General features: G+C 60.4%; 1 protein-coding gene across 7 annotated transcripts in view; it reads left to right on the forward strand.

Moving 5' to 3' along the window:
• SULF2 (sulfatase 2) overlaps positions 1-15,351 on the forward strand; it is an 89,508-nt gene that overhangs the window by 32,308 nt on the left and 41,849 nt on the right. For 3 of the 7 annotated variants that reach the window (XM_051844953.3, XM_051844952.3, XM_070051727.2), the window contains one exon: positions 4,302-4,541. In XM_051844953.3, coding sequence (XP_051700913.3) covers positions 4,302-4,541 — 240 coding nt within the window. Of the gene's footprint in view, positions 1-2,609; positions 2,961-3,607; positions 3,758-3,790; positions 3,991-4,301; positions 4,542-15,351 lie in introns of those variants that run through there. The other 4 variants (XM_089307866.1, XM_089307867.1, XM_089307868.1 and 1 more) reach the window with 4 other exon arrangements.

Genomic DNA, 15,351 nt, shown 5'->3' on the forward strand with positions numbered 1-15,351 from the left:
CTCAGACGGCCGCTGCCACAATCCAGGCCTTGGGGAGAGCGGATGGAGGCTGCATTGGACACTCCCGGTGCAGGCGGTGATCAGTCCAAAAACGAGGATTTTTACCACTTTGCAAGCTCATCGTCTTGTACGTCAAAAAATAGAACTAGCACATGAAATCCATAATTGGCAACTATTTGGATTGAGATGAAAGTTCTGTGAAGTCCCAAAAATATCAGATAATCAATTTGGAGCCCCAAAAAGCCATCGCAAATGGGTGAAGAGTCTCAGGGGCTGGGCGGGGAGTGGGGCACGGAGGGCTGGTGGTCAGGGCTGGGGCCCTAGAGTTCAGGTCCCGGGTCCCGGAGAGGAGTGACCTCCCTCAGGGTGACCTCCCTCCCAGTCGAGTGCGCTGGGGAGGTTCGGGCCGGAGAGGAGCCGCCCCAGCTGTTTTGTCTGCTCGTCCCCAGACTGATGTTGGTCAAAACGAGTTTGGGTTGGCGGGCCCAGCCTCGTCCCAAACTCCTGTTGATTTCTGCGTGGCCGCGGCTTCCAGGCGCCTTCCTGGCACCAGCGCCATCCACGCGCCTCAGGCTGGGCTGGGCTGGGCCGGGCTGGGCCGGGCTGGGCACGGGGTCCTGGCGGTAGCTGTGGTGCCTCGGGGGTGGTTTGCAGCACACACTTCGCTGCTGTGCCAGATTCAGTTAAGCTGCTCTCATCCCCACTGAGGGCTCGCGGGGAGCGAGCGGGTTGACGTGGTGGTCTCCACGGGCTCACTGGCCACGCGCACAGAGCTGTGGCTAAGAGCACACCACGGCTCGTGTCCCTGAGTCGCTGGGGTGGGGTGGGGGTTGAGAGCGCCTGGACCCTCCGGCTTTGAGCGCATTAAAAATAAACGATTCCATGGCCAACCCGGCATTCAGGGCGGCTGCCTACGACGGATTATTCAGCAGGTGGCGGCTGGGCGAGGGGTCGGAGGCCCCGCGGGGCCTTTGTGCTGTGGTCCCTGGAGAATAGGAGAGGCCAAGGCCTCGCTGCCGGCTGCTTTGTCCTGTCTCGTGGGATTTGAGGACTGGAGGCTTAAGGGTTGCTTATTCCTGGAGTGCACAGGATTTGCACAGCCGAGAGAGGCTTAGGGGACGCCTACTGTGTGCCAGGCAGTGTTCCCGGCTTTGGGGCTGGCACTGGGGAGCACAGTCAGTAATCTTGGCCCTTGGACCACCGGAGACAGCAAACCAGATAAGTACACAGATATGCAAATACGCCAGCACGCAGAGCAGCCAACCTCAAACAGGTTAAGCCGCCGCCTGCGACGCTACCATCCTGTATCAGAGCGCTGGTTCGAGTCCTGGCAGCTCCACCTCTGATCCAGCTCCCTGCTAGTGCACCTTGGGAAGGCAGTGGAGGATGGCTTAAGTATTTGGGCCCCTGCACCCACATGGGAGGCACAAATGGAATTCCTGGCTCCCGGCTTCAGCCTGGCCCAGTCCTGGCCATTGTGGCCATTTGGGAGGGAACCAACAGATGACAGCACACTGGGCCACCCACTGCTGGCGTGGTGGCTAAAGTCACCCGTGCAAACACTAGGGGACCCTCTGAGCCCCACTGCAGCCAGGGGTTAACCAAGAGCGCAGGGACATCTTTGTGCGTCCTCCCATGAATGTGAACCCCAGCGCCCCGCCAGCCACCCGACCATGCTGGGCCTCAGTCCTCACCACCTTCCGAGCGGAGCCCCCTTGAGCGTCATTCAGGCCCCCAGCTCCGTTCCCTGTTCCCTAAGATGGTGAGAGAAGCAAATGACGCATCGCGTGCCCAGCCATGAACAGCCAGTGACACAGCGATTGTTACTGTGGTTGTGGGGCGCTGCCCCCTGCCCCAGGGGTGACGTGCAGCCGTCAGCCACTTAGATTCCAGGAGCTGCGCTATCAGCCCCTCCAGGGACCCGGCGAAGTTGGTGTAAGACTACAGGGGGAAGGGGCTGTGCTGTGGTGTAGCAGATAAAGCCACCGCCTGCAGCACCGCATCCCTTAAGGGCACTGATTCGAGTCCCGGCTGCTCCAGTTTTGATCCAGCTCCCTGCTGATGTCCTTGGGCCCCTGCACCCACATGGGGGCACCCAGAGGAAGCTCCTGGCTCTTGGCTTCAGACCAGCTCGGTTCTGGGTGATGGCTATTTGGGGCGTGAACCAGCAGATGGAAACTCTCTCTGTAACTCTGCCTTTCAAATAAATAAAGCTTAAAAAAAAAAAAAAATGAGGGCATGTGGCAAAGAAAAGCACACGTGAGCTGTTTGATGCTAATTAAGGTCAGATTTTTCTAGATCCACGCACAGGGTCTGTGGCCGTACACCAGTCTGGGCTCCTGAGTGTCCTGGGAACCCCAGAGAGGAAGGTCACAGCAGGCGTTTGCTGAGCACCTACTATGTGCTGGGTCCTGGTAGGGTTGGAAATAAAGCAGGGAAAACGTCAGGGAGTCCCTGCCTCACGCAGCTGCTCTGCTGAGCTGCTTCCCTGAGGGCCTCGCTCCTAACCCAGGTATCTCAGGGTCGCCCAGGGCGGAGTGGAGACACCTGCGTTGTGTCTGTGCTGGGCTGGAATCCTCAGGCCCTGAGCTCGAGGACACCTGCCGCTCGCCCTCCCAGGGGCTCCCACTGACTGTGAAGTCCCCTGTGCCGCGCAGCGCCTGCCAGGATGGCCTGGGGCCCTGCCTGACCCGAGTCTGCCCCACTCCCTTTGCAGGCTGTGCTGAGCAGGGCCAGCTGGTGAGGGGAGGCCCTGCACCCGGCAAAACCTAATTGTGCACCAGTCACAGCTGGAGCCGACCCGGCCCTCCAGGCACTTCGGAAGGAGATAGGAAGCAGCCCTGGTGTGAGCTCCCTCGGGTGCTACGAAGGTGACCTTTGGTTTGAGTGCTGAACGTGGGTTCTGCCAGCCCAAAGTCTCAGGGAGAGAACCCCAGGCAGAGGCAGTAGCACAGGCAGGGGTGAGTTCGGAGCTCCTGGGAGATCCGGTGAGCAAGCCGAGAGCAAAGGGCAGGCGCCGGTGGACGCCGCAGGGAGGAACTGGGTCGTAGTCTCAGTGCAAGGGGAGACTCCCGCTTGCGTGCTTAGAGGCAGTGACGAGATCCAGTCGCTGCCCCAGGGACCGTCTCCGGGTTTCCGTCCCTGGTCGGCAGAAAGATGGGACAAGAAAGCCCAAAGGGTCAGAAGGCGGAGGGTCTGCTTCGTTGTTTGGGGGGTCTCTGGGGGCTGCTGATGGGGGTCATAGCTCCTGGCAAGAACCTCAGGTGCCTGGTGCACCCACAAATTCCCAGACAGCGGGGACTTAGTCTCTTGGGGTTCTGGAGTTGTCGCAGGGCTGTGCTTGCCCCGAAGGCTCCAGGGGAGCAGACCCTTCCAGCTTCGGGGGGCCCAGGGCGCCCCTTGGCTTATGGCTGCATCAGGCCAGTCTGCTCGCTGCAGAGACACCTGTCATTGGGTTTCGGCCCCTCCCCAATAACTCCCAAATGATCAGATCCTTAACATACATCTGCAAACTCTTCGAGACCTGCACGGCCTGGGCGGGAAAGCTGAGGCTGGCCTTGGCAGAGAAGAGTCCCATGAGCTCTGCTAAGCGCTCGGCACGGAGGAGGTGTGCGGTGACGCAGCCAGGCCACCCATGCTTGCTGAGTGCCTCCTGCGTCACACGCCGTCGCGGCGCCCAGGATCCGGTGCTGAGCAGGGCAGTGGCCTGCACACAGTAGGGCTCCCACCCGCTCTCCTCCATCATCCTTGGGAACAGGTGCGAGTGAAGGCACACTGCCTGGTGTGTGTCATTAAGTCCCAGGGACACGTGCTGGGGGCGGGGCCACCAGACGCCTGCCAGACCCCCGGGGGCCCCCTGGGAGCAGCACGGCCGACAGGGTCCATGTGGAAGAATGGGGTTCTGGGCTCCAAGAACAGAGCGGACCCAGGAGGCGAGCGTGGTTCAAGGCGGGCGCAGGGCGTCTCGGCCGCGGAGTATTCCGGGGAAAGGTAGTGAACAATCCTTGGGAAGGCGCCAAGCAAACACAGCACAGTCTCCCCACAGCCTCCTAGTGGTTGCTTGGCAGAAAGGGAAAGATAACCGTGTTTGTTCGTGCCTGCAGAAAAGCGTCCCGGGTCACCTACCCCCACGTTTCCACCTGCATCACCGGCGTGTCCAGGGGGACTCAGGACCACAGTGCCCTGCTGTCCCCTCCCCCTTAGATTTCCAAAATGGGCCCCTGCAGGCAGGGGCGGGGGGAGGGCCTGCGCTGGTGGCTGGCTCCAGGCCCCCCCTCACCTGTGCCCTGTGCTGCTTGCAGGTTCCATGCAGGTGATGAACAAGACGCGGCGCATCATGGGGCAGGGAGGGGCGCACTTCATCAACGCCTTCGTGACCACGCCCATGTGCTGCCCCTCGCGCTCGTCCATCCTCACCGGCAAGTACGTGCACAACCACAACACCTACACCAACAACGAGAACTGCTCCTCACCCTCCTGGCAGGCGCAGCACGAGAGCCGCACCTTCGCCGTGTACCTCAACAGCACCGGCTACCGCACAGGTGAGCCCCTCGCGCCGCGGGCGTCCTGCCTGGGACCCAAGTGACGTGTGGGACAGGCACCTCCTCGGGCTGGGCGGCTTCCCCGCTCCCAGACAGGGGGGCGGCCCCAGCACGCGGGAGGGAGCAGGCCAGTACGATGGGTTCTCTGCACGCCCCTCCCACTGCTGGAATCCTCTAGAAGGCAGGTCCCACTGAGAGAGCGAGGGACGGCCAACGCACCCCGCGTGTCCTGCGGGCTCCAGTCCTCTGCGGAGAGCCATGTGTGCAGAGGGCACGCTGGGCCACCACCCTGGGTGGCTGGGGGGACCTGGGTGTCACTGCTGGAAGCAGGACAGGTGCGGCACAGGGGAGCGTCTGCCACTCGGGTCCAGAACTTCTGGCCGTGGCTGCTCAGAGCTGCCAACCTTCAGCTACTCTTACATCGGATTCTCACCCAAACCTCCTGATTTTTGAAAGTGGTGGCAAAATGTCTTTTTTTTTTTTTTTAATGCATGCGAATGTGTGAGTGCTGGTGTGGCTCACAGGCCAAAGTTGGCCCAGAGTCTGAAGATGAGGTTCATGTGATGTCCTTGAGACGGAAGTGAGGCTGGGGATTGGATTCAGCTGGGGGGAGAGGCGTGGAAATGGCGTCTGTGAAATTGAAAGGAGACTCGCATGTGCTGGTTTCTGGCTCATTGGGGCCACGTGGCGGGCTCGTGGCCAGAGCTAAGACCCTGCTGGCATCACCAAATCCTACAGGTGATGTAAGTAAAGGAACCAGCTCAAGAGTAACTGTTCTTCCAAACTAGCACCCCAAAGTTCAGCACAAATCACCCAGAGCTGTGTGCCCCAAGAGTTGCTTCCATCCAGCTGTGGCTAGCTAACCCAGCCTCGGGGCGGCGCTGTGAAGTCACCAGCCAGCGACAGCTTTGCTCGTTGTGTGAAAAGTGGCCCTCTGCACCTGGAATCCCAGGCCAGCCTCCCCTGTAGAACTCGGGCCCTGAAAACCCTGTTTACCCGGATGGCCTGCTGTGCTGCGTGTACCTTACACATTTCCCCTTCTGCCCCACAATGAGTTCTATGTTAGTCGCTGATTAAAGAGAAGACATTGGAAAGATCCCACTGCATATTGGTTACATTGATCAGCGTTTATTGATTGAGAAAATGACAAAAACTTTCATGAATTCAGAATCCCTTTTAGATTAACTTGGTTTGTCTGACATCTATTAGAATATATAATACATTTTTTAAAGGTTTATTTATCTATTTGAAAGAGAGAGGGAGAGACACAGAGGTCTTCCTTCCAATGGGTCACTCCTCACCTGGCTGCAACGGCCGGGGCTGGGCCAGGGGCTGGAACTCCATCCAGGTCTCCTACGCGCGGGAGCCCAAGGACTTGGGCCATCTTCCACTGCCTTCCCAGGCACATTATCGGGGAGCTGGACTAGAAGTGGAGCGGCCGGGACTGGCACGATGCTGGCCCCAGAATATGGGGTACCTCTCTAACCCCTGAGGTCAGGTGTGCTGCTGGCTGTGGGGCCACGGTAAACCTATTTGCACGCGGGCATCAGGGGAAGGGGTCGTGTTCGATTTGGCTGTGTGTGTGTGAGCCCAGGTGTCAGCCTCGGATTCCTCTCAATTCCAATTCCGCGCAGTCTGGGTGGCCGTCTCCGTGGGTCGCTCAGACATGGACCGTTTCTGCCCACGGCCCACACGCGGCTGCCGGGGAGCCTGGGGGGAAATGCAGCCGTTAGGCTTAGCGGTCACTTGCCCAGCTGAGAACTATTTCAGTGTGGGAGAAGAGGAAGGAGATACCGCGGCGTGGGGGGGGACTAAACGTCTCGGCCGCGGCAGCAGCTCTCGGCTGTTGGAGGTTGTGTCGGGTCAGCCTGAGCTGGGGAAGACGAACTCACGCAAGCAGCCGGCATTTCGTAATAAATCGTGCTTTTAGTGTATTAGATATTTTAACTGGAAAAATGAAACTACAGAACGCAGACAACAACCTGGTGACATCTCACGGTATTTAACTGAGCCGAGGCTACAGGAACGGCTGGACTCCTGGGTCTGCTTTATTTATTTCTGGGACAGAGAGAGATGGCTCCTGTCTGTGGGTTCCCTCTCCTAAGTGAGTGGTGAGCAGAGTAGGGGCTGGGAATGCAATCCTGATCTCCCACGTGGGTGGCGGAAACCAATCCCTGGAGCCCCACCCCACAGCCTCCCAGGGTCTGGATTGGCAGGAAGCCGGGCTCAGGAGCCAGAGCTGGCTGCTGAACCCCGGCCCCTGATGGGGGATGCAGGCATCTTAGCCAGGGGGCAAAGCCAGGCTTGATGGATGGAAGCGTCGGTCGGGACGGCTGTGATCCGTCCCTTCCCCACCAGATTGCGTAGACCCACCCGAGGGTCCTCGTGGAGAAAGGGTTGGAGGCCCCGAGCTGGCTTCCGAGGGCCTGTCCTGGCCGCTGACATCTGAGTTGCCTGGCGAAGAGCTATTACCTCGCCACCCGCGCCCTGGCCTCACCCTCGTCATCGCGGGGCCCGGGCTCGTTGGCCGATGCCGATGGGCTTGCTCACATCCCACGCTGTCCTCTCCCGTCAGTCACTTCACAAACCCTGCCTGTTTGGAAAGACGTGCACTTTCTCCGCAGTCTCGCTTTGCGTCGTCCCGTGTGTGCCACAGAGCTCGACAGGCCAAGGAGAGGTGCTTGGTTCATGAGGGATAAACATCAGTTAGTGGAGAATCCCGTGGGCGGCTGCTTCGGGCGCTGGGGGCTTGGTTCTGCGGCACGAATGTCCCCGCAGAGACAGAGGCCTGGTGAGCCTTCGCAGAACGCTTGGTCATCCGCGAGCGTGTTCTTGAACCAGCTGCTGCTCCGACTGCGCCCACGGAGTTCATGGGTAAGGTCAGCAAAGGACCACGTGAACCTCTGCCCCCCAGAGACCTCCAGTGAAGGTCCCGGGGCTTCGCGGCCTGAGACCTCTCCCTCTGCTTTGCCAAGTGGCTGAGAGCATGGCTTGGTCGGGGTTCGAATCCGGGCTCTGCCACTTCCTGGCCACGTGAGTTCGGACGATTGTCTTTGACTTCCACAGCTTGGTTGCTGCAAGCGTGGGTCGTGCTGTTGCCCAGCTCAGAGGGTTTCGTGAGGGTTCGGTGTGTTAGAACAGCATTTGGGCCAGGCTCAGCCCTTGAGAAATTTTGCTACAGTGATGTGTGAAGTAGCACGGGATGACACAGGCCACCTGGGGCCGATGCTGTCAGTTACCAGCCGAGGCGCACCTGCAGCAGGCCACGGCCGCCGCCTGACATCCGCATCTGTCAGCGTGTCGCTGCTGGAATAAAATGCCTGGGGCAGGCTGCTCTGCAGGGGAGAGGTTGGATTGGGCTCTGAGACCTGCAGGCACAAGGTCCCCGGCACGGCGCAGGCTGTGGGGGGGCGTCCTACACTGCCGCACCTTGTGGCAGGAGCAGGTGCCTCCCTGTGTGTGCTGTCTCCCCCGGCAAGCCACGAGGATGGAATCGCGGGGGCTCCGCCCCCCGATCAGGCCTGACCACTTCCTGTTGGCCCCACCTCCACACCAGAGACGCTCCCACCCCCACTCCCCTGTACCTGAGCTTTCAGGACTTTGACTCCTGCAGGAGTTCAGGGGAATGAAGTCATCTTCAAGCTTTAACAACCTCGCTGGCCGCCAGCCCGGTGCCAGCAGAGCCAGCACCTCACGGGCATATCCCCTGTCCCCACAGCCACCGTCGAGTGGTCCCTGCGTTGGGGAGGACCAGGGCGCCCAGGAGGTGGCACTCGGAAGAGCAGTTTGCTGGCTCCTGGTGCAGAGGAAAGAGACTGTGCACCTGCTGGCAGTCAGCAGTGTGCTCAGGCCGCGAACCCCGAGTTTCGCTTCAGGAACGGGGGACACTAGCTGGCTGCCCTGTTCGCTCTCCTGCCATGCTGGTGGCCCGGGGGCACCCCAGCCACGAATTTTCCTTCTCTCTGCTGGAGGGACACAGGCGAGCTTTCAGGCAGAGTCGCAGCCATGGCGTAGTGGTGTCATGACCTTGTCAGAAGGCTCAAGGTCTCGGGACGGTGACTGGCGCTTCCAGGGTCCCCGGGCCTCCCCCTTCCCATCCAGCCGTATTGAGTGGCCGCCTTTTCCCAGATTCCTGAAACTCTGAAGCTCCTTCTGATGGGCCTGGCTTGAGACATCTGCCAACCCCTGCACCAGTGGCCGGGCAGAGCACCTGGAAGCCGTCACGTAGCTTAGCCTGGGTCAGCTGTCCCTGGGGCAGCAGCTGCGAGTCCTGGTCCCCCAGCCCCTGAACCCCCCAATACAAGGGACTTAAAGAAGTTTGCAGAAAAATGTGTCCACTGGGTGAGTGTTGTGGCACAGCGGGTTAACCACGGCTTGGAGCCACATCCCGTCTTGGATGCCGGATTCAAGTCCTGGCTGCTCCAGCTTCCTGGGAGGCTAAGGTGGTGACCCAAGCTCTTGGGTCCCTGCCACCCATGTGGCAGATGGAATTCCTGGCTTCGGCCTGGCCCAGCCCCAGCTGTTACAGGCATGTGGGGGTGTGACCCAGCGAATGGAAGGTGTGTGTGTGTGCGTGCATGTGCCCTCTCTCTCTGCAGTTCAAAGGCATAATCTCTGTTTAGTGGGAGCAAAAACTTGCACGCCCTGCATAGTTGTTCGGTGCATTTCTACCCACGTCTTGAAGGCCCGCGTGGCTACTGAGACTACTGGGAAGGAAGGGGAGGGGTGGGGAGCGCGAGTTTCCGCTGCTCTGGGGGGACCAGGAACCAGACCCCTCCCCTGCCGTCCCTGGCGAGCGCAGCCGCAGTGCCCGTGTTCTGGTCCAGGTTGTCCCCTCCTCAGCCCACGTTGCCATCGGAACCTGGCTGTGGTGAGGCGGCTTCTGCCTCTGCCACAGACTTCTGCAGAGACGGCAGTGAGCTCACTGCCCGTCCCCTGTCATCTTCTAGAATGTTCCGGGGAGCAGCCCTCCATGTGAGCCCGTGCTTTGCCGGGGATCCCGGCTGGAGCCTGTTTTCAGACTTGGCCCTGAGCGCCTATTATTTCTGCTGTTTTCATATAAACCTGGGAGCTGGCACCCTTGGGCAGCCTCCATGGCGGGGGGACAGGGCCTCTGTGCCCTGATGCCCGTCGTGGCCGGGCACACGGCTGCCCTCCTGTTACCCCTATGCTGCGGTCCCCACGGCTTTCCTATTCCAGCTCCGTGGCCCTTCCAGCTGCTGGCTGTGTGTCCTGCCTGCTCGGCTTGTGGTCAGTCTTGCTTCTGAGACGCCAGCTCCATGGAGGCAGGGACGGGGGGTGCTGTCCCCACTGGATCCCCATAGTAGGCGCACAGATCGCTGTAGAGGGGATGCACCTGCCGACTCCGCGCGGGCCCCGCCCCTCCCCCATCCTTCCTGTGTCCCCCATCCCCCCACCCCCATCTCGGCCCTTCCTCCTCTTTCTCCCCGGCCCTTCTGCACACACACAGAAGAGAGGACTTGAGTTCTTGCGGGCCGCTCCCAGGCCCCGGGCGCAGCTGTCCCTGACGCACAATCACCGCCTTCTCCGCGCTTGGCTCTTCTCCGGCTTGGCCCCTGCTCTCTTCCTCTGCCCTGGAGCACACACAGCTCCCTCCTTCTTCCCCCGGCCCAGCTGCCCCTCACGCGCCCGGCCGCCGCTTCCGGCTCCATCCACCCAGTGGGACAGGCCGCCATCCCTCCCTCCCACCCTCACCATGCAGGTCCGGGCTAGGCAGCCCGCACAGGCCGTCGCTGGCCTGGGGCGTCCTCCGGAGACAGCTTTGCCACCTCTGTGCACCCCTCAAGCCAAATTCCTTCCCCCAAACCTGCACACTCAGAACAAGGGAGGCATCCAGAGGACCCACTGAGCCTCAGTTTCCCCCCACAACAGCACTGCAGCCTGTGTGTCGCCGTGTGACCGGGCCGGGAGAGGAGGCAGGTGTGAGTGCTTCGCCTCCGCGTCTCGGACATGGGGAGACTGCCAGGCCGAGACTTCTGTCTGGGTGCAGGCGACGCCCTCTGTCCCAGACCCTCAGGCCACGTGCCGGCCCCTGGCGCTGCTTCAGACGAGACAGTGCCTCATTTTCTTGGATCTGGAGCCCAGAAATCTGCAGTCAGCTTCCACGGGGCCACGGCTGTCAGGGTACCCCTTCCGTGCCTCCTGGCCACATCGGCCACCATCTCCCTGTGTGTCCCGCTCTGCCTGTGGCCTTCTCCCTCTCAATCTGTGTCCGGATTTCCCAGGCACGGGACTCATCTCCCCTGACCACGGGCGCCTGGGTGAGGACTGGCGTGCACGTGCAGCGGGGGGAGACGCGGTTGAGCCCACGCAGTGGGGTCCTCCCATCCGCTCACCTGCACGAGGGCTGCAGAGCCGTGAGGTGGACCCCAGGCATGCCAGCTGCCTGCCCTTCCCGCCCGGGCGTGGTCCGTGGTGTTGCCCCAACTCTGCCCCGCAGTCTTCCTGTCCCTGGCGTGGGTTTCCCTTGGGGACCCTGTAAATACAGTGGCTTTAAGACGCCTGTGACAGTCGTGGTGAAAGTGGGGGAGAAGATGGCTTGGGGGTGGGTGGGCGCTTAAACCCATCCTGGGGCCGGCGCCGCGGCTCACTAGGCTAATCCTCCACCTAGCGGCGCCGGCACACCGGGTTCTAGTCCCGGTCGGGGTGCCGGATTCTGTCCCGGTTGCCCCTCTTCCAGGCCAGCCCTCTGCTGTGGCCAGGGAGTGCAGTGGAGGATGGCCCAGGTGCTTGGGCTCTGCACCCCATGGGAGACCAGGAAAAGCACCTGGCTCCTGGCTCCTGCCATCGGATCAGCGCGGTGTGCCGGCCGCAGCGCGCTGGCCGCGGCGGCCATTGGAGGGTGAACCAACGGCAAAGGAAGACCTTTCTCTCTGTCTCTCTCTCTCTCACTGTCCACTCTGCCTGTCAAAAAAAATAAATAAATAAAAAATAAAAAAAAATAAAAAATAAACCCATCCTGGGAGCCTCAAGGGGGGTTTCAAGGTGAGGGTGACCTCTGCAGCCTCTCCTGGGTGCTGGCCGTGGCTGTCCAGCACGTCCTGGAAGGGGTTAGTCTAGAACCATGTAGTCCAGTACACTGGCCACCAGCCACAGGGAGCTCATTGTAAATTCACTGAAATTAAATCAAAATGTCCGTTTCCAGGCGTGCCAGCCGCAGGACAGGCGTCCAGCAGGCACCCCTGGGTACCACACACTGCAGATGGAGAGCGCTTCTCTCAGTGCGGGGTCAGCTGTGGGACAGCGTGAGGACAGAGCCTGATCCGAGCAGAGCCGATGTCCAGGGGAGGTGGTGCCCGGCAGGCTGTGGGAATGAGCACCTGCGTTGGTGGTGGTGTGGCATTCTCCCACACAGCGCCGCTGCCACCATTGCCTGCCTCACCTCGTGTAATCCTCACCAGCCTGGTCCCCCTCCGTCCCCAGCACCTTAATTTATTCCCAGCCCATCCTGCCTCCCAGGTCAGGGCTCAGGATCGAGAGCAGCTCCCGGTCCCACTTGTCGTGCACAGGTGCTACTTTTCTGAACATCCCGTGATGGACGGGTCATTTCTAGAACTCAGGGAGACCTCTCGGGAGGGGGGAGAAGGGAGTCGAGCCCACTGTGCCTCAGCACCTCCCAGGCCAGGGGCACCTGCTCTCTGCCATGCCTGTGTGAACCTTCCTAGACCCAAGGATGCCAAGTTTGAATGCACCTGTGGCAGAAGGCAGGCTGGGCAGGGCAGGGGCCCGTTATCCTGGCTGGACTATCAACACCAGCCAGGCCCACGGCAAGCATTCGTGCGGGTTCTCAGGGAGCACAGCGCCCCCTAGGGGATGGAGAGTGTTTCTGGTGGTGATGCAGGCTGGGAGCTGCAGCTTCCTGGGGTGGAGACCAGAGACTGGTCGTGGCGCTCTGCACAGGAGAGCCCTCATGGCCTCCAAGTTGCCTCCTGTCCCGCATGGCCTCTGAGCGTCCTACCAGACCCTCTGCACAGGCAGGTTGGTGTGAGTTGATTGTTGTTGAACCCTGAGCCGAAGTCTCGTTTATATACAAACACAGCAGGTTTTAGGGAACAGCTTAATGTGCCCCGTGTTTCCCGGGAAGGTGCGTGATGAGAGAACAGAAGGAACGTTGTACTTAAACACAGAACTTTCTGAACTCGTCCTGGATGGCAGTGTGGCCGGGAGGGTTTGCATCGCCAATGCTGCACTCACTCAAGCTGCGTCTGTCTCGGGCGCGTTCCCAGGGCGTCTGCCTCTAGCTACAGGCGTGTGACCCCCGTCACGTCTCCGTGAGGGACATCTTGAGAAGTGTCGCATGCAGGTTTGTTATTATAAATTGCCTTCCTTTTTCTCTTAGACCGAGGTCAGCGCACCCTGTTGATTTTTCTTTTCTGGAAATGCGGTGCATAGGTGGCTTTTCTTACCTATAAATTCCCTCGCAGGAGAATGAGGGAGGTTTGTAGGGGTCGCAGAGCGGGGACGCGAGTCCACCAGTGCCAAGACCACTCCTGGAAGGCTCGGCGTGGTGCCAGCCCCCCCGAGGTGATCGTTAAATACCCGCCGATCGCTGGTCCCGCCAGACGGGGGTCTCTTCTGGCTCTTCTCTGCCTCCTCTGTCCCATTCTTCTGGACAAACCCACACTTAGAAAGGAGCAAAAGCGATGTTAAGTCATGGCTCTTCCCGGCAGTGACTCAGCAGGCGATAAAGCCTGGCACCGGCGGAGCCCCTGCCCCAGCCAGGTGAGTCTTCGGGAAATGAACAGCCTGCCCTCGTTCGCTGGAGCCGCGTGACCCGCGCACGAGCCCGGGGCTGAGCCCAGCTTCCAATCCGAGGCCCAGGCAGCCTCCCCGGCAGCTCGGCCAGTGCCACTGCAGCCACTCAGCCACGACCTCGGGGTCATCTGCAGGCCAGGCTTCCTCCATAGCAGTGGCATCGCCACGACCAGGCGGGTGGGAAACGGGCCAGGACCAGGGCAGCCCTCAGCCCCTGCCTTGGCGATCGGCTCTGCCCCACCTCCCCCCAGCGGTAAGCCACGCCTCCTGCCCAGCCCAAGCCAGAGGACTGCTTAAACGCTGGGAGAGGTCTGGCATGGCTCGCTGCTCAGGACCCCGCACCAGCCGCACGCCGCCCTTCAGAGAAGCTTGCACACAGCTCACAGCCAGGGCCGCCCCCCTTCTACCCACATCTCCCTTCCTTTCTGATGACATTTGGGCTTCCCGGCCTCTCTGCTGTTTCTCCAAATGTCCCAAGGTCGTTCCTGCCCCGGGGCCTTGGCACCTGCAGTTGTCTCCTTGTCATCACTCTTCTTCCATGGAGAATGTCCCCGTTCCACCTCCTCTTCTTCCCAATCTGTGTCAGCACTCACCTCCCGCTCCCATTCTCCACCATGACACCTGCTTTATGGTCCTCTTGGGACTCAGTCCCCTGGAAATGGTCTTAGGTGTTTGTGAACTCACTTCTGATCCGTTGTGCCCAGTGCCCGTCCATGAACAGTGCCTGGCAGGTGCTGTGTGTTCAGTAAAGATTTGCACGCTTGTGCGATGGCTCAGGCCTTAAGCCTACAGCAGAAAAGAGGCACAGAGTGGGATTTGGAGGAGTCTCTCTGCCCAAGCATCAGCTGGAATCAGTTCGTGCCCATTGGCTGGGTCCCGGCACTCAGACGCTGTCCTAGGAATCTTGTCTTTCAGCTTCTTGGATTTTCTTTCTTCTGGGTTGGCTCTATTTTTAGGAAGATTCCCCCTTTGGGGTGGCAGAATGACCACCAGGGTCCATCTCAAGCAGTCGGACCTCCGCTGACAGGGAGGGCTCTTTCCAGTGGCTCCAGCAAAAGTCCCAGGGGAGGCTCCCATTGGCTCAGCCAGGGTCCTGTGTCTCACCCTGACCCAATCACAGAGGCCCAGGGAGGTGGGCTACCCTGATTGGTCAGGCCCAGGTCACGTGCTGAGCCGAGCCAAGGAGTAGGAGCTGGAGCAACCTCACCGGAGCAGGTCAGGGTGACCAAGGGGAGAGTGGGTTCTCTCTCTTTGGTAACTGAAGACATAGTCAGGAAAAGGCTGGGCAAAAAGACGAAGCAGATGTCCACGCAGAAACCCAGATGCCGCAAGAGGAGGGCGATTCTCCCGACCCCGCCCACTCTGCTTCCGGCACAAGATGCTGCCTTTGCGCAGAATTGAGCCCACCCCCACCCCGCTTCCTCCCTCGCCTCCCCGCGGTTCTCAGGCCACAAATCCGGGCTCTGACATCCAGGGCTTCCACAGCACTGATGTATCGCTGCGGGCTGTAATTTGCGTCCAGTGTCTTTTCAAAGCAGAAGAAAGACGCGTGTTGTAACCTTGCAGGCAGCCCAAAGTTAAAAGGATCCAGTTACAGGATCTCACAAGTGCCCAGCCCTGGGGGCTCTGGGCTCCGGGCTCCTGGGATGCATTTCCCTGCAGCCCTGCCAGGAAAACAAAGACTTCAGTCCTGCGCATTTCACATCTGTACTTACAGTGTTCCCGGGTGTGCAAAAGAGCTTTTCTCTCCAGAAGCCCCAGGACACCACACACCCGATGGCGAAAGTCTCCCACCTCTGCCTGGACGGAGATGCCCCCAAAATCAGCTCATCTTCAGCTTGTGCCCCTGAGAACCGCATCCGACAGCCTCGGGCCACCCCACGTCTGTCCCCTTCGAGTTACAAGATGCTCCTTAAAATCTGGACGTTGCACCCCCAATTTTAGATTCAAAACCTCTTAAAAAAAAAAAAAAAAAGCAAGCGCAGCGATGACCTTGCCGGCCTTAGCAGCATTCCTGGAGGGTAGGGTCAGCAAA

Source organism: Oryctolagus cuniculus, chromosome 11, assembly GCF_051225735.1.
Source record: "Oryctolagus cuniculus isolate XC-2025 breed Fujian yellow rabbit chromosome 11, ASM5122573v1, whole genome shotgun sequence".
Classification (NCBI taxonomy): domain Eukaryota; kingdom Metazoa; phylum Chordata; class Mammalia; order Lagomorpha; family Leporidae; genus Oryctolagus; species Oryctolagus cuniculus.